The sequence below is a fragment of the Opisthocomus hoazin genome, chromosome 9, assembly GCF_030867145.1.
Source record: "Opisthocomus hoazin isolate bOpiHoa1 chromosome 9, bOpiHoa1.hap1, whole genome shotgun sequence".
In the NCBI taxonomy this organism is placed as follows: Eukaryota; Metazoa; Chordata; class Aves; order Opisthocomiformes; family Opisthocomidae; genus Opisthocomus; species Opisthocomus hoazin.
The window spans coordinates 21,844,154-21,868,553 of NC_134422.1; the positions used below are offsets into that span (position 1 = coordinate 21,844,154).

The following is a 24,400-nucleotide window of genomic DNA, read 5'->3' on the forward strand; positions in this document are numbered from 1 at the left end:
GCACCTTTGTGACAGGAGCCTTCAGAATAACTGTGTTAGTCCTCTGACTTCTAACCTTAAACAAGAACTAAAGTTGTATCTCATCTCTCAAGAAAAATACTCACTAAAAAAAAAAAAGTACAGATAACAGCTAATATCCAACCCCTGTGCGTGCTTCCCTTCCTGGTAAACCTGCTATATCTTGCTGCAATCTCAACCTAGATGCAAGCCAATGTGTAGGCAGTGTGGATGAACACAAAGTATTGTACCCAAAGCTGTCAGGACAAAGTAGACATACAGTGAGAAAAGCTAAATAAATGCTAAACAAACTATAAGATTAATATTTGTATATGAAGGATTATGTATACTTTGGGGGGTTTAGGATTTATAAAGTGTTTAATAATTTTATAAAGGCAGGCAACCTGCTCACACTCAAAGTATTTGCGTGTGAATATAAATTCAAAGAAATTGCTAAAGAGAAGTGCGTGATTTGCCACTTTTGTATCTGTAACCTGGATCCCGGTTCTGTAACTTTTGCTGTATTTGACATAAATCTAGAAACTGCGTTCTTATGAGGGCCAAGAAGGAGTCTCCAAGAACCTCTTGCGACAAAGAGTTTCCAAAACCTTATTTCTCCTCTCTTTCTTCCCAGTTAGCTTTAAACATGGTTTCTGGAAGGCTACATTTAGCAGGCTGACTGCTACTGCATTGCATTTCCACTTCCTACAGTTAAATAAGCACCATCTAAAGCCTCAAAAGACCTTATGAAAGGCAAGAGGTGATATACTGTTGAGCTGGGTCCTTAGCTTCTTGGGAAAATCCCTAGGGGCAGCTAGAAGAAGAGACTCATGGCATTTCTTGGTTTTGTGGTTTTCCTTTGACATAATGTTTTCTAGCAAGACCTTAATTTTTTGCTTCGCTAGATCTTTTCACTTAAAAACTCCTTCACCTACAGCTAAGAACAATATCTAAAATCACTGCTGCGTTCACCTTTTCTGATGTAATGAAGTTAAGTAAAGCAGTTTTACAGAATCTTTTTGTTTCTGCAGCCCAAGACAAGTCTGGGAATCCCAGGAGCCAGTGGTTTGATCAGATTAGGGACTGATACTACCAAGTGCCAGGACAAAAGGAGGCACCTTTTCTGACAGATGTCATTCAATATCCTTCTGGCAAGAGGCAGGGAATGGAGTGGCAATCAACAATGTGACATGTACATTATAGCAGGAGGAAAGTGTAGCAAGATACATTTAATTTCAACTATTCTTTCCCTCCTCTTTAATGTAGCAGCCTAACTTCAAAAGCAAATAGCCAGCCCTTGAAGTATGAAACCAAGTGGACCAGATTTTGATGCATGCCTGCAGGTCAGGATCTTAGGGGGTTTCAGCTGATCCTTTCTCTACAGGTAGTGATGCGAACCTCCTTGATCCTTTGTGATGGCAGCTTGAGCATGAACAGGCAGTCACTATTATACTGGGAACACACAGATTTGCACTTACATGGAAGTGGAAAGCAAAAAATAGGTAAAGTCCAAGTTCATTTTTACTCCATTTTAGATAAAAAAAAAAAAAAAATAGCATTGCAACCATTTAGGATGCTAAACTTCACAGTTCTAAAAAACAGCATTACTGACCACCACAGCCAGCAGCATTTCATGATAATAAAATCATAAGAATATAAGAACTGGTATTGTATTATATTATAATAAAAAAATTATGTTCCAAGAATACAGTTGCTGACATTCAGGCTGTGATACACTGTAAATCAATAATACTATCAGGTGTGTAATAGGCTGTTCTGTTGTCAAACAGCTGTTGTAAATTTTTTCCTTTTCCTTTCAACTTCAGATTAACATTGAATATAAATATGTCCTCTTTGGCTGCAGGTTTTGCATAGAAGCACAGTTACAAAACCATAAAACTAGCACATCTATCTGTTTTTGTTTCTCTTAACAAGTTTTCCCATTTTTAACTTTTCATCTCAGGGCTACCTTATCCACAAATTAAGGTTCTCACACCAGCTCAACACATTTGTTTATTCCTGTCTTATTCTGTTTTAAACTGTACTGAATCATGGCATGCACAAACTTATTGCTTAGGAAAAAAGTCCCAAAGATGAAATGTAAAACACTCTAGATGATGTTTCAACATACAATGCATACAAAAATACAGTGAACTTGTTCAATCTTGCTACAAAAATAGGAAAAAAAACCCATCAGCAAATGGGATGCAATACTTGCATATGGGGTAAATGATGGATGATTTCACTCATGACCCAAATTTAGAATGAAAAAGATATTCCTAAAATTCTTGTACAGGTTTCCTGAACAAACACTGTGATCATCTTCATTAGTACCATTTGATCAGTGCTGTAGATAAGCATTTCTATACCCTAATTGAAAGTTTGGAAGCCAAACTTATATAGCGTCTGTTGATAGATCAGATATGGTTTATGCAGAGATCTTAATAAAGGTCTGAAGCAACAGTGGCATCTGCTAATCCATATCCACACACTTGTCCTAACCTTTTCTTGCAAGTATTTTCCTTCATTCTAGGGTTTGTCATTAGATCCATGTCATTTCAGATAGATGCTTCCCCAGGCAGAAATATTAAATCTCTAACCATCATGCAGCAGTTGTCAGACCGTTACACTGGGAGAGGGTGTGCTGATTGACTCCTTGGCTTTACAAGGTGGAATTAGGAGAGGGATAAAGAGAAAGCTGAAATGTTGAACGATACAGAGGTAAATGCATAGAGCATTAAGAAGGACTTGGGGGTACTGGTGCATGAAAATCTGGACATGAGTCGACAATGTGCGCTCGCAGCCCAGAAGGCCAACTGTATCCTGGGCTGCATCAAAAGCAGCGTGGCCAGCAAGTCAAGGGAGGTGATTCTGCCCCTCTGCTCCACTCTGATGACCCACCACCTGGAGTCCTGCACAGAAAAGACATGGAGCTGTTGGAGCAGGTCCAGAGGAGAGCCACAAAAATGATCAGATGGATGGAACATCTCTCCTATGAGGAAAGGCTGAGGGAGTTGGGGCTGTTCAGCCTCGAGAAGAGCAGGCTCTGGGGAGACATTATTGTGGCCTTTGAGTACTTAAAGGGTGCTGAGAAGAAAGATGGGGACAAACTTTTTAGCAGGGCCTGTTGCGACGGGACAAGGAGTAATGGTTTTAAACTGAAAGAGAGTAGATTTAGACTAGGTACAAGGAAGAAATTTTTTAGGAGGTTGGTGAGGCACTGGCACAGGTTGCCCAGGGAGGTGGTAGATACCCCATCCCTGGAAACATTCAAGGTCAAGCTGGATGGTGCTCTGAGCAACCTGGTCTAGTTGAAGATATCCCTGCTTGTTGCAGGGGGGTTGGACTAGATGACCTTTAAAGGTCCCTTCCAACCCAAAGCATTCTATAATTCTATGATTAAGAGTCATTCACATCTTCCTGGAGATGTTCACCTCTGCTTCAGGATTTTCTCAAGCTATTTCTCCTTGCAAGACTTGCAGGAGCATCAGCTACTACCAATACTCTCAAAAGACAAGTGAAGCAAGATAAAAGTCTCTCCAGAATTCACACAGAGCTAGATAACAAAATCTAGGAATTAGATATTTTAAATTCAAATTACTGATGTAAAATCAAAAAAGATGTTGGAATTTCTGTTAGGAAAGTCTATTTTCCTCCTACTGAAGAAAGGAAAAAATGGAGAGAATTGTAATGTGTGAGAAATACTTGTCTGGTCTTTGACTGACAGGGCTGTTTCTACTCCTGTCCTGTAGAAGATTAAAGCATGTTCATAGAGAGGATGTGTGGACTTCAGCACAAAGAAGAGAATCCCGGTGGGTACATGACTTGCCCTTAAAAGTTATTTAGTGTGCAAATAAAAAGATTCTTCCTTTCAAATAGTACAAAACTGAAGAAGTTCAGCTGGTTTCACTCCAATTCTTGCAACCCTATCATCAAACCTGGCTGACACAGTAAGTGCTCAGCTCCATCTGCAAAGGGACTGAAAGGGCCTTCCATTTCTAAGGGCTCCAGAAGCATACCTGTAGGTCATGCCTAGCATGTATTTGTTATCACTGTAAGACACTCAAGACAGACTGATTTGACTATAAAGGTCCAGGATGAGCTGTGGACAGGTAGGGATATAGTTGTATGGGATTTTTGTATCATAAACAGTCACAATTAGTACAGAACTCTATAAGGCCTGCTTTTACAGAAATGCATCTTTTATCTTTGTAAAAGTAGAACTGCAGTTTAAAGATAAATCTTCATACACCATGAATGGCAGATAAAGGCTTTTTCAGAGGCATCGTATAATAAAGATAAGAATATTTTTCTTTCACATGGTATTTTCTGTCTTGTCAAAATAGGACTCAAAAATCACACGAAATTTGGCAAGCTAGGACACTTATAGCACAGCACTTTGTGAAAATCAGAATAACTCCTGCCTTGATATGTATAGAGTTTTCATAATTACAGTATCTAGTAACTAAAGTATCACCCAAGCTAGCTATCACTATAAACCATGAACCTTTTCTGCTGTGTATGGGCTGTGCAACAGAATTCCAGCACTGTTCAAAGCCAGTTCCACCAGAAAGTTTTAAATCATTTTTACAATCTCTTTACAACATTTTCTGCTGTTTCTCTATTGATTCCATAAATTCCCTAAGAATTTGCTATCAAAGAAGATTTCTGAGAACAAATTGTGTTAAGCATATGTTCATGATGTCAGTTTTAAATGTGAGGAAACTTGGAGAAAACGTGATGTGTCAGTGTACTCATTTTCAATATATCTTCACTTTTTAAAAGTTTGCAAAGTTATTGCATCTATGATGTATACACACATTTGTATAGGTATTATATATTGCTTATAATCAAAAGACAACATACTATGCTTTAGCTTTGATATGAATGTTCCTTTGATATAAATTAAATTATACAAAAGGAATAAATTTTGATGAAAAGGATGAAAGGTTAATAACCATTAACGATGATGGATTCTGTCCTGTACCATACAGGACAGTGGGCACTTTGCAAATTATTTAGATAGCAGTGAATAGAAGTCTAGATTTTCATACTATTTATTTATACCCTGCTACATCCATTGAATAACCGTATTATACAATCAGCCATAATACTACATTTATTTCCAATTTGATTAATTTAATGTTAAAAATAGTATCGCTATAAAGTTCCTCTTTGTGTAAAGTAGGACGACTGGTGTGCCAGGGGCACATGAGGGTAAAGGTGGTCTAAAAACATACATTAGTTAAATCAACTTCTTGTAACTACATGATATTAAAAATTTATTTACTAACTTTCTGGAGGGTAAAATGGACATGTATCACTGGCATCAAACATTTTCTGCTATTGTTGTACCTAGTCCTTCTAGGAATGCTCAACTGTTTCCACATTGTTAGAATGACAATTGCTACATGGCTGCCAATTAAGAGACTGAAGTAACAAGCTATATTACCCATTTCATGAAAATGAAATTAACATGATAAAGCACTGGCATATGAACAGGATTGATATTAGACTCACTTTTTTATTGATGTAATATGGGTCCATGTCTTCCAAGGGCTCAGACACCATTCCCGGAGGTATGTCACCATATATAAACGGCAGTGTTTTTCCTGCCTCCAAATCACTGTTTGGCTTTGGCCCACTTTCATCATCATTGTCTTTACGATCTTGTTTAGGATTCTTAGCTTTTTCTGCGGCAATGCGTTGTTCAATAGCTGCAAGAGACTCTCTAGTGAAGTACTGGAAGCTGTCTGGTCCTGGTGGTACAAGCACTGACTGCTCCATCTTTTCATCCTGCACATTTTAATTACAATTTATTCTTCTGCATAGGAAAATACTAAAAGAAAACAGAAAATAAATTCAAAGAAACATGTCATAATCATCCAGTAATAACGATATAACATTTATTTTTAAATGCTTTTGTTTATGCTATGTTGGAAAGATCAAATGACAATGCAATATTGAAAATTATGTAAAGAAAAATAAAATAAGCAGGTGATTTGACCTTTGTAAGAGGCACTTGTGTGGTTCTTATGCTAGCAATACAAACTGCAATAATAACTCTAGGACTATAATGATCTTTTACTCCAAATAAGCAAAATCATGATACTTCAGATCAATCAGATACATTCTTTCCTCATAACTCTAATTATCTTAAAATTACCTCACACTCCTCTAGAATCAATCAGGATTATATCTGTAACTACAAATAGCACAGTTAATCATACCTAATGCAGAAATTTCCACCAAGTTCAACAAGAGTATCAGAAAACAAGCATTGCAGAATCAGAATTTCCATAAAAAAAAAAAAAATCAACTCTGTGTATTATGAGGTAGTAAAGTAGTGGTTCCAAGTAAATTTTTGTATGGGTAGTTATTCTGTATAATAATAAGAACAATTCCCTATACTTATTTCAATTTAACTATTACTATATATATAATATATATATCTGGTTCTTTCTTCAATAGCTGTAATTGGATAATTCTGGAAGTATCTTAATATACATATTTATATATTGAAACTAGACAATAGACTCATTATGAGGGGGAAAAACCTACAAAACTCCTGTTAAAACTATGGATCTGGCATCTTTCATGCTGCTGAATAAGTTTCTGTTCACATCAGACATACAGATAAAATGCATATTTGGGCACACATTGGCACATATATCCCTCACGCCTGAATCTAAAGAGATATTTGCAGTCTCCACCCATTGCTGGGGTCCTTGTGAAATGATCAGTCAGCCTTTCAGGAGACTTGAGGGTCAATGCAGTTCAGTATTCACTGAAATAAGCTAGAGATATGGAATGACAGAGAAGTAAGTATAAAAGAGGTGGCTGGGGGAAAGCATTAAAACAAACAAAAAGGTGACAAACAGAGCCAGGATTTATGGAAAGAGGCTGAAAAAGATGAGGAAAACAGATCAAAAATGGAAACAAGAGGAGACTGTAAAGAAATGTAGAAAGAATTAGGGGAGAAAATGAAGAACATGAAAAGGAAAAAATAGGAAGACTGGAAGATTAGCAGTAGAAAAATGCAAATACGAAAACAAAGAAAAATACAAAAGTATGTGGAAGAACAATGCGGGGAAAGGAGCAGGAAGGGAAGCAAATATAAATAGGGTTAAACTTCTATTAAGGAAAACTCAATAAGGAGAGTAAGAAATTAGATGAGAAACAAAGGGAGAAGAAAGAAAAACATAGCTGGGAAATTAAAAAGACGGTCACTAAAATATATTAGAGCAAACCCCAAATCCTCTAGATCATTAACGCTAGAGTGAACCCAAACATTGTAATTATACATATGTATTGAGTAGAGGAATATAGTGGATAAAATAAGAAAGAGAGGTCAAAGTGCCTGTGGGCTCTAGAACCCAAATTTTCTTGATTTCTCAGAATAATTTGAAAACCATATTTCACTTGGATGCATAGAATCATCACCCTCAATCAGAAGAATGACTTCTAAAGAACCGAGGTGGCAGATTTCTCACTGAAAAAAATTTAAAGTGAGCTAACCTTCTACCAAATCACAAAGTATCGACCCATACAGACTATAGACTCACGCCAAAAACTGTTCTTTAACGCTTTCCTTTCTTTCTAATCCTGAAAGGAATTGCAATCATCCTGTTCTTTCTACATTAGGGAGAAAAAGGGTATAAGAAAGTGTACCTCAATCAACAAAGATTTAAAATCTTCTCTTCTGCCACATAGAAAGCATCCTCCAGACATCCCCCAGCTCCCCATTTCGTGGTTCTGTTTACTTCTGGGAGTTGACTGCTTGGTCTCTTAACTACTGAACAGTTATAAACTCACAGTTTGTACGCTCTGATGGTATTTCTTAAAGTTCAGTCACACCTTGTGGATGTTGGGAAAGGAGAAAAAACTCACCGCTGACCTTGCTGATCCCCAAACTGATCTGGGAAACATCTCATATTACGCCACTATTCAAATATTATGGGAGCTACAGCTGTAGGTGGATACTAATTTGCTCTGTGGGCTTCAGGGAGATACAGAGACTCAAGGCAGACAGTCAGGCTCTCTTCTCTGCTCAGCTTTCCCAAATTTGGCAAAGGAAGGAATAAAGGCCTCTTCCCTGTCCTCTGTCCTCTCCCAGCACAGGTATAATCCCCATGGGCACTAGAAAATGAGGCTACTCAGCCATGTCTGCCTTTCCCTCTCCTCCTCCCCGTGAGACCCAGAAGGCTAGTTTTCCCATTTGCCGTTTTTCCTTTGAAAGTTCCCTTCATTGTCCAAACCCCCACTGTACACAGCACTCGGTATTCCCTGCCATGGTGGCCAGTGAGGGCACAGCAAGCCAAACGAGTCCCAGCACAGTGGGAAGGAGGTGCTGGGCAGTAGCAAGGGCAATCGCCATGTTCTGAAGAGGAAGGAAACAGACAGCCGGCGAGTGGACAGCAACGATCAATTCTGAAACCCTATGGTGCTCTGTTGGGATCATCTTTTAGTGGAGCTGAGTGTCCCCAGCTGGTGTGCAGAACAGGAGGTAAGCCTGCAGGTGCACAGAAGCAAGTTACTTCATAGTCATTAGTTAGGTTGCAAAAACATCTGATTCAGCTACTGTGTTTACACATGGAGTTTAAAAACAGCAAATGCTGTGGACTTTGCTAATAATACCTGTACTTTTTCTGTAGAAAGGAACATTACATTATTTTTCTACAATTAATCCTAGAATGTTCTCAGGCCTGTCAAATGTACGTGGAGCTAGCCACATATATACTTTCAGATATGTCTAAATCCAAGTAGGCTGTACTTAAAATGTTTCAGGAGACTTTATGAAGATTAAATACTTTTTATCCTCTATTTAACAGATTAGAGGATGATATTCCAGATACATTTTCCTTTTCTTCAGGCATTTCTGTTATTATTAATCTTCAGAATTGCAAATGGAAGCCTTCCAAAAATTTCTAAGCCAATATTAAGTACATACAGAATTCCATACACTTTTAGTCCCAAATCACTTTCATCTGTCATATCACAGTGTTTAACTGAAAGGTTTGTATTTATTTTATCATAGTTGATGAATTTATTCTCACTTATCTGTGTAGGGGATGGATAACAATTGATACCAGGCCAGCTAATCAACTGATATCCTTCTGATTTCTACGAAGTGATTTAATAAATATTAATTGAATAACTACAGATTGCTTACATGATCCAAATGGACTTCTCTTTGTTTTCTTTAGCTAGCATTGGTAATTTAACAGAGGACAGAATATAAGAATACACAAAATATAGATTTCTTACCAAGTTCCTTCCTACCTTCCTGCTGGAGTGAATACGATTTTTTTTCCTTCGTCATCTCCAATTGTTTTTGAGTGACTTTCTTATGAGCAAGTATCAGTAGGCAAAATGTTTCAAATTTTGGAAAATAAGGTACTCAGAACGTTTGAGAATAGAATAATTCTGTTTCTTCTGAAATATCCCAGGCAAAATATATTCATATATACTTTGTATTGTACGCATTGTTGTAAGAGAGAATTCCAGAACATGCTCAATATACTCTGTGTGCGTGCACCATCTGTAAAGCACATGCAGAGTAATGCAGAGCACATGCTGAAGTTATTCAGCTGCATCTGTGTAACTGCACAACGCACAGCTGATCTGCCCATGCTATTAAGTCTGAAGGATCCAGAACTACACTGGGTTAGCTATGCACACAGTGACCATCTGGGCAATATACATGCAATTGGTTCAGCTCTTTGTTGGTGGATGTGATCTACTGTACATCTTGAGTAGTTGTAGATCTACAGGTACTTAGTGAATAACTCAAGCTGTCAAATATCCACAGAATTTCTTCAAATTTCTAGAGTCTTCAAATTTCACCTAAATAATTTTTCTAGGCAAAATAAAGGGACACGTTGGCAAATAGATGGAGAGATGGTGCCTTGTCTACCAATGAGTCCAAACCAGTTGCACACTAGCCTTCAAAGAAGTCAGACAATACATAATTCTCTGAAAAAGAGATAAGTTTGAATAAGAAGATTATTTCCTAACCTGATAAGCATCTGGTTTACTGTTAGCTTTCATGTTCTTCATGCCTTCATAACAAATATTGACAAGAGTTTCTGGAAAGTTTGATCAGGAGGACCTTAGCATACATGTAGAATTACAGTACTGCAAGTATCTAAACTTTAGCAAGCTAATTTCTTTATATTATCCATATGCTTATATCTAAAACTGTAACATGTTTTGATGTCTGATCTTCTGTGACAACACCCATGAAGTAAAATTTAGCTTCTATTTGCCACAGAATGTACTGAATGTTGAGATGTTGAAGTTCCATTGGACTCCATGTGCTAGAAATGTAGGAATTTGATTGTAGCAGACCAGTTCCAACAATGGTTGTGGTACAACAGGTCTGGTTCAGCTTTATACTTTCACCCACATAAACATTGTATAAAGCTTTCCGTGCTCACCTTCATATCCAAATGCTGAAATCAAACCTGATCAAACAATCTTTTTCCTGCCTCTCCCTTTATCCTTCAGATGCCCCTATTCTCAGCAATCTAACTTCTAATATTAGCCAGCATTTAATTTTACTCAATTAGCATAGCAATAGGATTGACTTAAAAAGATATAGCTTCTCAGATTTACCATATAGAAACGTGCCATATTTTCTAGAACATACTACACAGATATTCAGTTTCTTCAATGGTTAATATGCAGGTGCCGAGTGATGTGAACATACTTCTAATGTACACACAGAGGGAATAGACCAGAATGGTATTTTTTCTCTTCTGTTGGCCTAATCATGTCACACGCAGATAAACATGGCAGCCATGAACCAGAGAATATGCTCTAGAGAATAACTAGAACAAAAATTACTTACTTTTGTGGGTACAACTTTGCATACATTGAAAGTAGTGGGGAATCAATACTTACGCCTCCCGTTCGCCACTTTTTTTTCATATTCTCCAATTTCTCAAGCTGGTGAAAGGCCACCGAGACTAGATCTGTACGCTGCTACATGATGCAATTTGAGACAGTGCAGCTCTGGTTTCATGGATGTGAATGTGTGTCCAAGATGAAGTGAAAAGATGAGTGCAAAAGGGAATGCACATGAATCTTTCAGCAGATACATTGCACATTCTTTTGCACTGCCACTTGTAGAATTAATGTCTCATAGGACTCTTCATTATATATATCACAAATTATGATTTGTTACACTAGGCAACGTAAGAAATAAGTAATTTATCACCACTAATAGGAAATAAAAATGACACTACATTGAATCAAATATTAAGAAATTAGCAAATGAAACTGGACAGTTTTCACTGCCTGATCATTCTCCCTTTGAATTTCAGGAAGGCACCCTTAAATGCCTGTACAGACTGCTGTTTCCTTGTACTTCCAGCACTGTGAAACTAATTGCTAATGGAAAACTCAGGCAAGAGAATTCTGCTACAGTAAGCAGAATTTAATTTTTGCCCTTCACTTTGCCCTTGCCCTGTGACATACATTATGTTTTTGGTTTTTGCATAAATTAATAAATCAGCTTTAAAATTAAAAAATCATGCCTCTTACTATTTTGAAAAAATATTAGAGTAGTAAACAGTAGCATTAATATTTTGAAGTGTTGTAGAAGCAATGATGTAACATTGGTAACTTTATTTTTCTAAAGAGACTGACTAGGTATTAGTGAGGTTATTATCAGTGATATGCCCAGGGAGTGTCACCTGGATGATTCAAGGCACAACTAACAGACCACAGCTACTACAATTTAAAGACGAATCAGTGAATCTACATGTAAACTCGCAGAGCCCAAATCTCCATGTTATATTACTTCTCCTTTTTTAGTGCACAGTTTCTCATTATTTTTGATTTATCAACGACTCATTATGATTCTTGTCTCCAGAATACAGAATAAATATAAATTACCTTCCTGAAAGTGTGGATTTGTGAGAGGAGAGGAAGGAAGGTATGGCCAACTACTGCAGCTTTGTATGTGAGCTCTTAGCTGAGGAGGAACGCCTGTTCCTTTCTTCACAGAACCAAGCCTGTAACTGGTCTGTTTATTTTAGGGCTACTACAGGTAGCAAAGTTAGGTAGGATAGCCAAAGCAACACACTTGGCAGAAGGACAGAAGTCAGATTAGAATATTGGGACTATGCAAATATTTATGACTCCCTGTAGCTCATACATAAAACTAAATTGAATTCTCCTGGACAGCTTTATAAAGGAAACATGCATATTACCACACTGTTAATAGGATTCTCCCATATCTTTTTCCACTGTCTAATTGATGTTCCTTCTCATCATGGATAATGCAGATCTGGGCACAAGGACTTGCTTGCATTAGATTACTTGGACTTGGCTAATTATATTTATTTAATGCATATTAATTTTAAATAAAGAGTAGGTACATTAATACTGCAGACATCAAAACAGGGTATGTACATATGCACTAAGCTGTAAATGAATTATCTGAAATATTGGAAGCAACTAAATAGTACATATTAGCTCAAGTGAAAGTCTATGCTTTGCAGCTAGACATTTCCATTACCTAAGCTGATACACAAGAAAGGTTTTGGCACAGGGAACGAGTCACAGAAGGAGGGTGATGAGGGAAGAGTATGACGATTTAGGTTGTCACAGAGTTGCAAACAGCCATGGGTAGCTGTGTGATTTAGGAAGGCAGTTTAGTGCTCCAGCCTAGGCTGCCCAACAGCCCGAAAGCAGAAAAGACAGAGAGAGGAAATAGAGTTAATGTCTGTGATACCCACACGGCTGTCTAATTGCTTAGCTTACATCTCATTACATGAGTATCTATGCTAAACTCCCTCATTAGCTCCAGGGAATTCAAAGCCGCATTTTCCATCAGTCAGCAAAACTCTAACCCTGCCACGGGCAACAGACCATCTGATCTCTCTTTGCAGTGCTCTGCCATCACTATGCAGGAATGAAATCAAGTTTACCGGGATAAAAAGAAGGCCTACAAGAAAACATGAACTTGGCATCTTAATGGTAAGCTTTTGTTTGGGAAGGCAATCATGGGTTCTGATCTCTGCTCCTAGAACTATTTCTCTATTATATCTAAGCAAATCACTTGAGAAGAGTCAGTTGAAAATCGCCAGAGGTGTATTCATAGCTGAGAAGAAAAAAATTAGTAATACCTGTGGGAAAAGAGAGTTTAGTTCTAGTTTTAACTCCCAATTAACTTCTTCAATTCAGGAAGAAAATACAAGCCTCAGTTTTGAAAAACAAAACACAATAAAACAAGCCAGCCTTCCCCAAATTAAATAACTAACCAAGCAGAACCCCCATGCTGGGAAAACAAGAATGCACCCTGTGAGCTACCTGTACGAGGAACTGTTGTCCACTGTAGTCAAAACAGACTTCTGTGTAGCTGCAGCCTTTTTTCCCCCCTAATACCTAGATTCTCAGTACTATCCTTGTTTCTTGATTAGAGGATATCAGAAAACCACATGATGTGGACACAGCATATTATTAATCACTATTAGTTACATATATGTATGCATTGCTGAGATTGTTGTTCTCATTACATTTGTAAATTTAACTAATGTATCTCTAAACCAAAATATAGCTACTAGGCTTTGCTTTAGATTAAGAATAAATAGCTTGCTTCTGCTTACTGCTTTGCAAGTTTAATTCCATTAACAGCAATCAAGTCATTTCTATTTTAGAAAGCTGAAAAAAACAAAATTAGTTATGCAGTTCCACAGAAAGAAAAAAATACTTTAATGGGACAAGTCATTAAAGTCACAATGCATCTGCATTACTACTCCATCTGAGAAAATACATTTAATAGGCTAGAACTACTGGACTGCTACCAAGCTGAATGAATTCCACACTCACTGTATTCCTGCAGTGTAGCTTGTGCAGCAGAAGACTGCAGTGCAGGGCAGCAATCTTTCTGCTCTCTTTCATTTGGTCAGAGCACAGACCCCTCCTATTGGCAATCTACATTACTAATTCAAGATTAGTTTTCTTAAGCAACATCTGAAACTTTTGTTTCTATTTACCTTAGCAAACCTAATAGCACCTTTCTTTGGTTAAAAAAAGTAAACAAAGCAATGTAGGCTATGTAGTATAAATTACATAATACTACTGATTCATTTTACTTTAAGGTAAAATTGAATTTGAGACAAGATTTAAGTTCTGGTTTGGGCATATTACCACACCTGGGAAAAAAGAAATAAAAGCTGATGGAAAATAGATTGCTCCATACCCTGGAATGATGTCAAATTTGCAGCGCTAACAAACCCAAAAGCATGTCCATACTCAAAAAGTTACTAAATTATGACCTTTATGGGTTGCTTAACCACATTAACAGCATTCTGGTACTTGCTGTCTCATGTGGTCAGTGGAAGGGCCAGAAGCCTTAAAGACATAATGACAAAAGTATTTACATTTTCAAAACTTTCTGACAGTTTTAGTTATGTGCGTATTTTTCTTGCAAGCACTGATTTCACTCTTGAGGTTTTCCTTGAGCCAAGGAAGCGGATGTGGGCACAACAGGAACATATTTAACACACAAGGTAAAGGGGAAAATCAACTGTAATTAAGGAAACCGAAAGAATCACTGGTTTGCAACCAAAATGATGGACTTCTATGAAGTGCTAAAACCCCCAAAACTTGTAAATACTTTTTGTACTGCACAGGAGATCCAGACACCATATGAAAAGTAGAAGAGTTGAGTTACACCTTTCTCTAATTAAATATTATAAACAAGCTTTGATACTTTACACCCTTGCTTTCACTCACTGTGCACTCAAGGCATGTTTCAGCACATGCTGTTGCATGGTGCAGAGAGCAGGCAGTAGCAGCCCCACTGCTCTGTTTTAGGAGCAGGATATCATAAGCTAAGTCAGCGCAGTGCAGCACCCAAAGTGAGGGATCCATCTCACAAATTGCATTGAAAGGAGGTTGTGCTGAAGGAATGGGAGATGCTCAAACCACACACCAACTCTGCAGCCTAGGAAGTGCTATTTCCACTGCACAGCTTCTGCATAGCTCCTGTGTTCATCTGCAGCCATCAGCCTATCTTAGGTTTTTGGAGAGCCAGCAAATATGTGGGCTACATGTGAATAAAGTGTTTGTCAAAATAATTTGTATGCTATATGCTAATGTCATGTAACACATGTAACATGTAATAGACACCTGTAAACCCATGGCATCTTTATTGCTGTCTATGTTGGCAAGGCAACGTATCCTTTCTTACTGGCCACTTCTGATCCTGCTAAGGCAACACATCTACAGTTCTCCCCTCATGTCCCTCTGCAGTTTTGTGATTCTGAACTCACAAATAAGCAACCATGTTTACTGACAGTAAGAGCATTCTACTATTTCTTAGTAGGCTGCTTCCAAGTTAATAATAATTTGCTTATAATATGTGAGAAATGGCTTAGTACTAGAAGATTAATAATTTCTCTTTACAGTAGCATAACTAGTATCTGTTCTTGTAGATATAACTTTATTTAACTTCAAAAACTATTTCTTATATACAGATAGCTCTCAAAAATGTCTTACTATGAATTAAAAAAAAAAAATCACATCACTGCTGTAAAGAAATTTCAAAAACACAGAACTGGTCAAAAATAAACAACTCTTACCTGTTTTCTGATTAGTTTTGAACTGATTTTCAACAACATTTGAATTAACAATGTTAGTCCAGTGTAATTTCGGAAAGTCCTTGTTAAGTCGACATTCATAAGCTCACCATGTCTCAACCTTGCATCCAGGCATGGCTATACATGACAGTAGTCTTGAGACCTGACAATGCTCAAGCCCTGGCACCTTGTGCCCTAGGGGTAGTATAGTCACACACTTAATTTACTCTGTTGAATATTAGATAAAGTAATTTGCACTAACATCCATTAATTTTTGCTGCTAGTACTCAAGTAACCAAGCACAATAGAGCTAGTTTCTGTATCTCTGCCTTCTTTTGCAATTGAGGTGATGTACTCCCCATAGGTTACAGGTTGCCTTGGTAAATATCTCTGGCACATCTCCTAGGCAAAGATCACCTTGCCTACAAATAGCACCTACGGTTCAGCTGCCTTCCTAAAATCCCAGCATCAGTGCACATTCCCGTACTCACTGTGTGTTAATGGATTCATCCCAAAGCTTCATACTTCTGACACAGGCTTGCAGCTCACCACTTACAAGGGCAGAAGCTGAAGCGTGTGATTCAGAAAAGCAGCATTTGAAGCAAGGCACACAGAGACTCTGCAGAAGTCGTTGATAAATTTATGCTTTACTCTGAACAGAGATAAAACCAAAAGTAAAAATACTAAAACACTCCTCTATTACTACTGCTCTGAATTTCCTTTTAACTCTTAGCTTAATCTTTGGGGTTTGATCTGAGTCATTTAAGATGTCTCTCACACAAGAATTTTCTCAAAATAGTCGAAAAGAACATCTTGCTTTTACTTCTCCCAAGTCCTGCATTAGGAAACCACCTGGTCATTCCCATCAGCTCATCAAAATCCACCTGCTAATTTGCTGTTTAGTCATCATCCCACTTAACAGAACCAGTTTTCTTAGTCAGCTCCTGTTTACAAACACGACAGGTGTAATCCTGTGATTACATCTCGGTTGTTTTACTGAGGCAATGCTAAAACTAAGGCTAAAGGTCAGATTTGTTTTCTGCTTGCACTGTTACCCTGTGGAGCAGCCTGGAAGCTGCCTGTGGGGTGACCCAGCTGGCAAGTCCACAAAAAGAAATGCTAAAAATGAGTTAAATCTATATTACATTAAAAGCTGTGTTGAGTTCCTGTGTGGATGGGCCACAGGCATATTCACCCACCCCATCCATCCATCTCAGTCCTTGCAATTTTCCACACAGCTGATTCTGGGCAGAGGTAAGGGCATCACTGCCAGAAGATGTCTAGGGTTTTGCAAGAATCCTGAATTCAGATCAATAGTCTTGGTGAGCACTAGCCTCCACCCAGAGTTTCACATTGATACTCTGTACCTTGCAAGAGCATATTGTGTAGACATAGAACGTCTTAGCCCAGAAAGCATGAATGAAAACATAATATTATTAATTATAAGTGTTTAGGCATAAAAGAAGGAAGTATCTCAGAATAATAAAGGGTAATGCATAATTCCAGATGATCATAGTTGGATTTAGGAGACCCAACTGAACGGGGATTTGTGTATTAAAGTTTCACCACTCATTTCTCAAGATTTATTTCAGCAGGTTTTTTATTCTCACTATTTTCCTCCAGTGTTTATCTTGTTGTGAGATCTAAAAAAGTTCTATGTGATACTCACGGTATTTTCAGTTGCTTAAAGGGGAAAAAAAAATATTGAAAATTCCTAGAAGCAATGAAATAGTTTTTGCTATTAAATGGTTAACTACAAGCAGCAGCAACAGCATTTGCTGCCTCTGTCACACCCTTTGAGCAATGCCTTAGCATAAACAGCTTCAGATTTGCAAAGAAAGGCAGAGCCTGGGAATTAATATTTCTGCAGAAGCACTGGTTTGAAACCCAGTAAATGAAGACTGTTAGCCACACTGACTTTTACTTAAAAGCAAAGATTTCACGTTTTTTTTTTTTTCTTTTGAGGTGCTGATGAGTTTCCAGTCATTTCATATTTTATATTCCAACCCTACAATAAATGTTCAGGATGTTAGTTTGATTTTTGAAAATACAGAAATGTAAAGATATAATAAATAATCCACTCCAAAGTTAGAAGTGATAAAATTATAGACTATGAAATCTAGTGATATTGGGATTTGGGAGTTTTCTGGGTTTTTTAATCCTATGGTTTGTCAAGAAGAAAAATTAGAGAAATGCGGTTCTTTAAAGAAGAATATATTGTGTGCAGAGATTTTAAATGTTTAGCAGCCCAGAACATTTAATAGTTAATGGACTTAATGCTATGAAGTGTACTGACAAAACAGACAAAATGTATATTGCAGGTGACAACAAAGTTAAAAGATAGCAGAACTAACGGGAATATCATTGTGACATTTAAAAATGGAAAATCCTTAATCAGAAATTTCTGAAATATAGCTACATACTTCAATTTTGCAGCAACACACCCAGTCACTGAAATTCTGAGCCGCTTTTGATACTTTTCTAAAGACTAGATCATCTACTAAAAACAAAGTGACATCTAGTTTATCACATATAGTACTGAGCTTTGTGGTTAAAAATATAATTGTAGTGCACATTTAGTGACTATTTTGCAAAGAAACCATTCTGAAATATAGGCACAGAAATATAAAAAGAGGGTTGAGATCTGCAGTTCCTATAGATATCATTCAGTGCACATCAAATGTGCAGTTATACCATTTTAATGAAGCTAATGAAGTAATAAAATGGTTAATAATTTTAAAGGTTTCTATCTTGCATTCTGTCTTGAATTGAAACTGGTAGGTTACAAGGTCTATATCACATGGATCTCTTCATGTGAATCCACCTGTAAGATGAGAACTCAAACAAGAGAGGCAACATTGTATAATGAAGACCACAGCAAATAATGGCAGATCTGACTAATGGCAAACCAGATCTCTTTCAACCTCAGCTTTTCAGATGGGGAAATACCAGTTTACCCATTTTAAAGGATTTGTGACTGGTGATTAAAATACTTTCAGCGGTTCTTCTCATTCAAAAATGCACATCTGCCTTTTTAATCACTGAAAGGACTCTTGCATTTGTGATTGGAACTGCTTATTGCTGTTTTAAAATGTCATTTTTATTGTTGTAATAGGAGGTAAAGTGTTTTGGAATGCTTTTTCTAAATAGTAATTTTTAGTTTATAGTAGTGAGTTACAATGTCTTCTGGTGTTTTGTCATTGGGTGTCCAGGGCAATATATTAAATAGTTTGATGATAAATTATAAGATCAGTCATTGTTGTCCCATAAGTCTTTCTCCCCTAATAGCAGACCCAATGTGAAAGCCAATTCTAGCCCTACTAGATGAGAGAAAGCTTCAGCCACTCAAACTGCCAGAGTCAGGTATTGATTTACAATACACCCAGCTGAGAAACAATGCAGAGAGGCATTCCTCTGCCTGTCACTCTTCTTGTCCGATCAATGCATCTGAAGACAGAGCACCATTTCCTCCCAGACTCTGAAAGCTGAATAATGTTTCTGCAGACATCATATATACAGTCTAGATGCATTTGTATAAACAAGCTCACAGTGAGAAGCCAAAGTAGGAAACTTCATTTTTTAAAACTGTTTGTCAATGCGCTTGAGAGAGGGCACAACAATGGGAATAAGCGTGCTACATAAAGATAAGAATATCCAGTTATGAAAAGCAAGTCTTTAGTACATGAACAATGAATATTGTCAGAAAAGAGATCACTGCAATGTGTAGGTCACGGCTCTAAGCAATCGAGGGAAACATGCACAATTAAGAAGCTTAGAAATGATTGTGTTACATTGATTGTGAGGCAAGGACAAATGAGGGACTTAACATTCGTAAGTGGAAATATGAGTGAGAAATACTTGTATTAATAAATTAATAAAAGCACTATTACAAATCATGTAAATATACATATCTATCATTCAATAATGACTTATTAAAAATTTTGTAGGGTATTTATAAATTCATTATGATGGAGGTCTTCTGTCAATTATAGTGCAAATTTTTTCCCATACTTTAAGTTGTGGGACAGTAAAATGCTTTTTACATTATTACTTGTAATGTCATACAACATATAATGTCATTGGAAACAATTGCTATAAAACAGCAATTCTTAAAGTGGGAAAGGTCGAGGATAGAGGCAGGGATTTAGCCTGGGGAAAGCAATTAAAAAAAGGTATGGAAATATAATCAGATTTTATGCTTTCCCTTCTATCTTCTTACTTTTCTTGCTCAAACTTTTTTTACTCCATGAAATCTTTTCACCTTCCTGGCAAGTCCATGGGGGACTTGAACTTAACATTGTCCTTAAGTAAATGGGTCCTAGGGAGTGAGATGCAAGTGTGCTTCTTCCTTCCATGTCCACTCCAGCCTTCACAGGCAGCTGGGCTTGCTGGAAGCGGAGTGCTAGGTGGGGAGTGTTTTGGGCTGGATCGGGCTGGGTTTTCAGGTATGTGGTTGTGATGTTCAGCTTTCTGCTGGGCTTGGTGATGAGGGAGTTCTTGGTGAACTACAGGTTGACCACGGAAGTTTGGAGCAAGCCAGCAAGCAGGGAGATGTATCCAAAATATTTAAAAACCAAAAAAGGTCAAGATCAAAGCTGTTATCACTGTAAAAGACAGCTAAAGACAGATGAGAGTGTAGAGCAAGAGGCATTTTTTTCAGTAAGAACACAATGATCTGGAACATAACAGATGGCCAAAGCATGAGGTACCTTACACAGCCTGTACCCTTAGTGACTACATCCCTTAAGAAGAAAGGACTTCAGTAAAAATGTGCGATACATACAGTATCAAATCTTAAAAATGCCTGTTTTGAAATATGAGCACATAGATTTATCAGCATTAACATTAAGATTCTGTTTAATTTTACTCCTTACTTTTCTCAGGCTACATCTGTACTATATTTGACAGTGTGCAGCCAAAACCGCATTCAGTCACAAGCTGCTTCTGAGGCAATATGAACCTGTCCATATTGCCTTTTATAGGAATTCCTTCTGGGTTTGGGAGGCAGCTTGCTTGCAGATCTCCAAGTCTGCAGCAGCAGATAGCTAAGCTTTTCTAGGAAGGTGTCTCTCTTGAGTTACTTTTGTTCTTGCACCCTGAACAGCAGACAGCCAAGATGGGTTCACACTGCAGGTAAATGGGTTTATGCACCTTTGAAGATTGCCTTTTCAGAATTGCATCAGAGCTATCCAAACCACATGGACCCTGCTGAAAGCAGGCAGAATGGATGGCTGTAGCTATTTTGGTCTCCAAATTCCCTTCAGAAACATCCTATTTATCCTATATGCAGTCCAACTGACCCAAGATTTAATTGTTTCAGACTTCCTTCCATGCCTAGAAATTCAAAACACTTACACCAGCAATGGCAGAGTGATTCATCTTAGTCTACAAGTGCTTAACACAGCAGCTTGGCACAGGAAAGGCTAGCAACAAAGCCTAAGGGCTGCTGAGGTTGGTGGTGTCTCTGCCACTAGCAGTCATGATAAATCCAACTCTCACGTGTCAAATGCCTTCATCTAAGTTTTGGAGCCAGACTATGTCTAAATCTTAATGTAGTTTCCCCCTCCCTATATATATCTAAGATACAGTCTGTCATAGCCATCCACAAGGTTATTACTGTCAAACAGTCTGTTTTCCATCATGCTTGCAAAGAAACAATAAAGTTTCTTTGGCCTTATCAGAGAAAACCTGCCCATATCCAGGGTGATTTTCTAACAGTTTTTTAGGCTGTGTTATCCTGCTGTATAAATTCTCAGCAAACAGATGACTGGTTTCCTTTCACAGGGTCTTTGCAGCCTTGCTTCATTATCTCAAATTCCATTTTTTAGATGTTAATTCCATTGTTCAAATTTTTAATCTACATCAACATTGTGCTTTCGAAGAAGATTCCCAGCCACATTTAGGAAACACAAATATCTGCAAAGCTCCCTCACTATCCTCTTTTTAAACTCTTCGTTTTCAGGATATCTTTCAAAACTCTTCAGTGTTTAGGCTGCTCAGCTACTAAAACTAATCCTTCCCCTTAAAGGTCTTCTTTCTCTCTGTGCCATCTAAGCATTTTTTCCTTATACTTAGATTGAATACTTGTTGGAGCAGTGATTCCCTTTCTCTCGGTGTTTGAATAGCACATACAGACTGGGGTCTTACATTCCATATATGAAGGCCTGCCTATTATAGGCACACAAAAATATCCGTATCTATGCAAGGCAAACTGCTGTAGGTGACCCTGCTTCGGCAGGGGGGTTGGACTAGATGACCCACAGAGGTCCCTTCCAACCCCTACCATTCTGTGATTCTGTGATTCTGTAACAGGTAATGTTGGCCACAACTGAAACAGAACAATTTGTGGGTAAGAATCTGGGATTTAAGAAGTATTAAAGTTCAAGATTTTTGTGTTGGTTTTGACTGAGATAGAGTTAATTTTCTTCATAGTAGCTAGTGTGGGGCTGTGTTTTGGATTTGTGCTGGAAACAGCGTTGATAACGCAGAGATGTTTTCATTCTTGCTGAGCAGTGCTCACAGAGAGTCAAGGCCTCTTCTGCTTCCCACCCCACCCCACCAGCCAGCGGGCTGGGGGTGCACGAGAAGCTGGGAAGGGGCACAGCCGACACCAACTGACCCGAGGGGTATTCTGCGCCATATGACATCATGCTGAGCATGGAAAGTGAGGGGACCTTCAGAGCGATGGCGTTTGTCTCCCCAAGTAACCGTCAGGCGCGATGGAGCCCTGCTCTCCTGGAGATGGCTACACACCTGCCTGCCCATGGGAAGCAGCGAATGAATTACTTATTTTGCTTTGCTTGTGCCCGTGGCTTTTGCTTTACCTATTAAACTGTCTTTATCTCAGCCCACGCACGAGTTTTCTCACTTTTACCCTTCTGATTCTCTCCCCCACCCCACCAGGGGGAGGGAGCAAGCGGCTGTGGGGTGCTTGGTTGCCAGCTGGGGTTAAACCATGACAATTGTGTACTTTAGAGGAGTAATACGAAGGAAGGCATTCAGAACTAGAGGCTGACAGAGCCAGAAAGCAGGAATTTTACAAAAACAAAGCTCCTGAAACTTCCAGAAGAAAAAATATACCCTGCAACACTGCAATATGATATTTTAAGTGAGAGAAAACATCGATGTCTCGAGAAAAAAAAAAAAAAATCTTTCTTATTTCAATCCCCCCCAAGCAGTTAATAATTACTGCCTCAGGAAAGCTACCTGAGTTAGAAGCATTACACAGAGAAAAACAGACCTGCAGACCGCTAAAGAGAAGGGAAAATTGCTTACTGTGTGGACTCCAGAATAAAGCGCATCACAGTTTCACTACCCACAGCCATTATTTAGCCATCTTCACAATCTTTTCTCACATGAAGGAGAGCAAATGGCTCGTGTTTCATATCTGGAATTTATCTGAACAGACAGCTAAAGGCACTTTTCCAAAGTGCTAAGCAATCAAGAATTCACACGAAAGTCAATAGGAAATTCTTGTCACTCTGTTTTGAGACATTGTATTTTTTGCCTAAGCACCTAAATACAGACATAAATACGTAAGCTTAGACCTATCTTATAAATTTCAGCCTTATATCATAGTCAATCTTACTTTAATCACAGAAGAAAAAAAGCTATTGCCAAAACTGACCAGTTTCCTGCATTTCAGAATCCTATATAGCACATAACCCTGAGAAATAAATGTCACTTCTGAGACACCCATAGAAATATTATGCACAAAGAGGTCAAAGAAAAAGGGAGAGAAAATTTTGAATAAAATACTGTTATTACTATTAAACCATTAAATAGTACTTAATGTACTGAAGACAGATCTGTTTTGGAACAGAGAAATAGCTTTTAAAATAAAATTGATTGTTTATTACTCCCCTGTATTTTTAAAAATTATTTGATTCGTATTTCCCCAGCTGCTTATTTTTTTTTCTTTGCTAGGTATTGTCTAGGAATGCTAGGTATTGTCTAGGAATGCTAGGTATTGTCTAGGAATTAGGTATGCAGACATAACAGAGGGAGTACTCGGTATCAGTTACTTTGCTTTCTCTTGCTAACATGGCTCGTAATTTATCATTCTTTAGTCTTGAGCGGTATTCATGTTTGTTTCTCTCAGCAGAGTCATTAAATATTATCTAGTGCTGGCTCAGGATTAGTCTGAACTTAGACTTCCCAGATGTATAGAAACCTGTCTTAAGGGGAAAGTACAGGGCAAGTCAGAGGTCATTGCCCAGGAGTGACAGACTCACAGCCAGCCTGTGCAGCAGCCGGGCACCGTGCAACCTAGAGTCAAAACTACCAGACGTACTGTCTAAAAGATATGAGAATTTCTTTTACCAGGCTGCAGCCCTAGGACTCCCATAAACTGTGAGAAACCTTGGGACTGGCATTACGTGTAACAATTATTGATCCGAAAAAAAAAATTATTGATCTGAAAAAAAAACCAAACCCAACAACCAACAAAACATGTATGCCTTCTAAGCTGTTGCTCATTTTCAACTTGTTGTAGGGATAACCTAAGCAAATGTTAGCAAACCAAAGGAGGCGATGGTTCTTTCTAGGTTGGATTTAAGTTTGTGGGTGAAAAAAAAATGGTAGCACCACTACTACTAGTGTTGCAAAGAAACATTTTCAAAAAATTATTCCAAAATAAAAACTTTAAAATATTATTTTATTAAAAGTAATCTTCAATTGGATTTTTACTTAAAAGGTAGTCAAAGTAATTAAGATTTTTTTTCTAATCTCATTGCACATGTGTATCAATAAAGCTGTAAGTCTACTATATGTCCCACTCATGAAATATGACAATGTTTTCGCATCAGAGC

At 37.9% G+C, this 24,400-nt stretch overlaps 1 protein-coding gene across 6 annotated transcripts in view; it reads right to left on the reverse strand.

Moving 5' to 3' along the window:
- The window catches only part of LOC104328996 (sodium channel protein type 1 subunit alpha), a 110,932-nt gene that overhangs the window by 69,282 nt on the left and 17,250 nt on the right, over positions 1 to 24,400 (reverse strand). For all 6 annotated transcript variants that reach the window (XM_075431093.1, XM_075431091.1, XM_075431095.1 and 3 more), the window contains one exon: positions 5,518 to 5,836. In XM_075431093.1, the coding sequence (XP_075287208.1) occupies positions 5,518 to 5,784 (267 nt within the window). In that variant the 5' untranslated portion in view covers positions 5,785 to 5,836. The remainder of the gene's footprint in view (positions 1 to 5,517; positions 5,837 to 24,400) is intronic.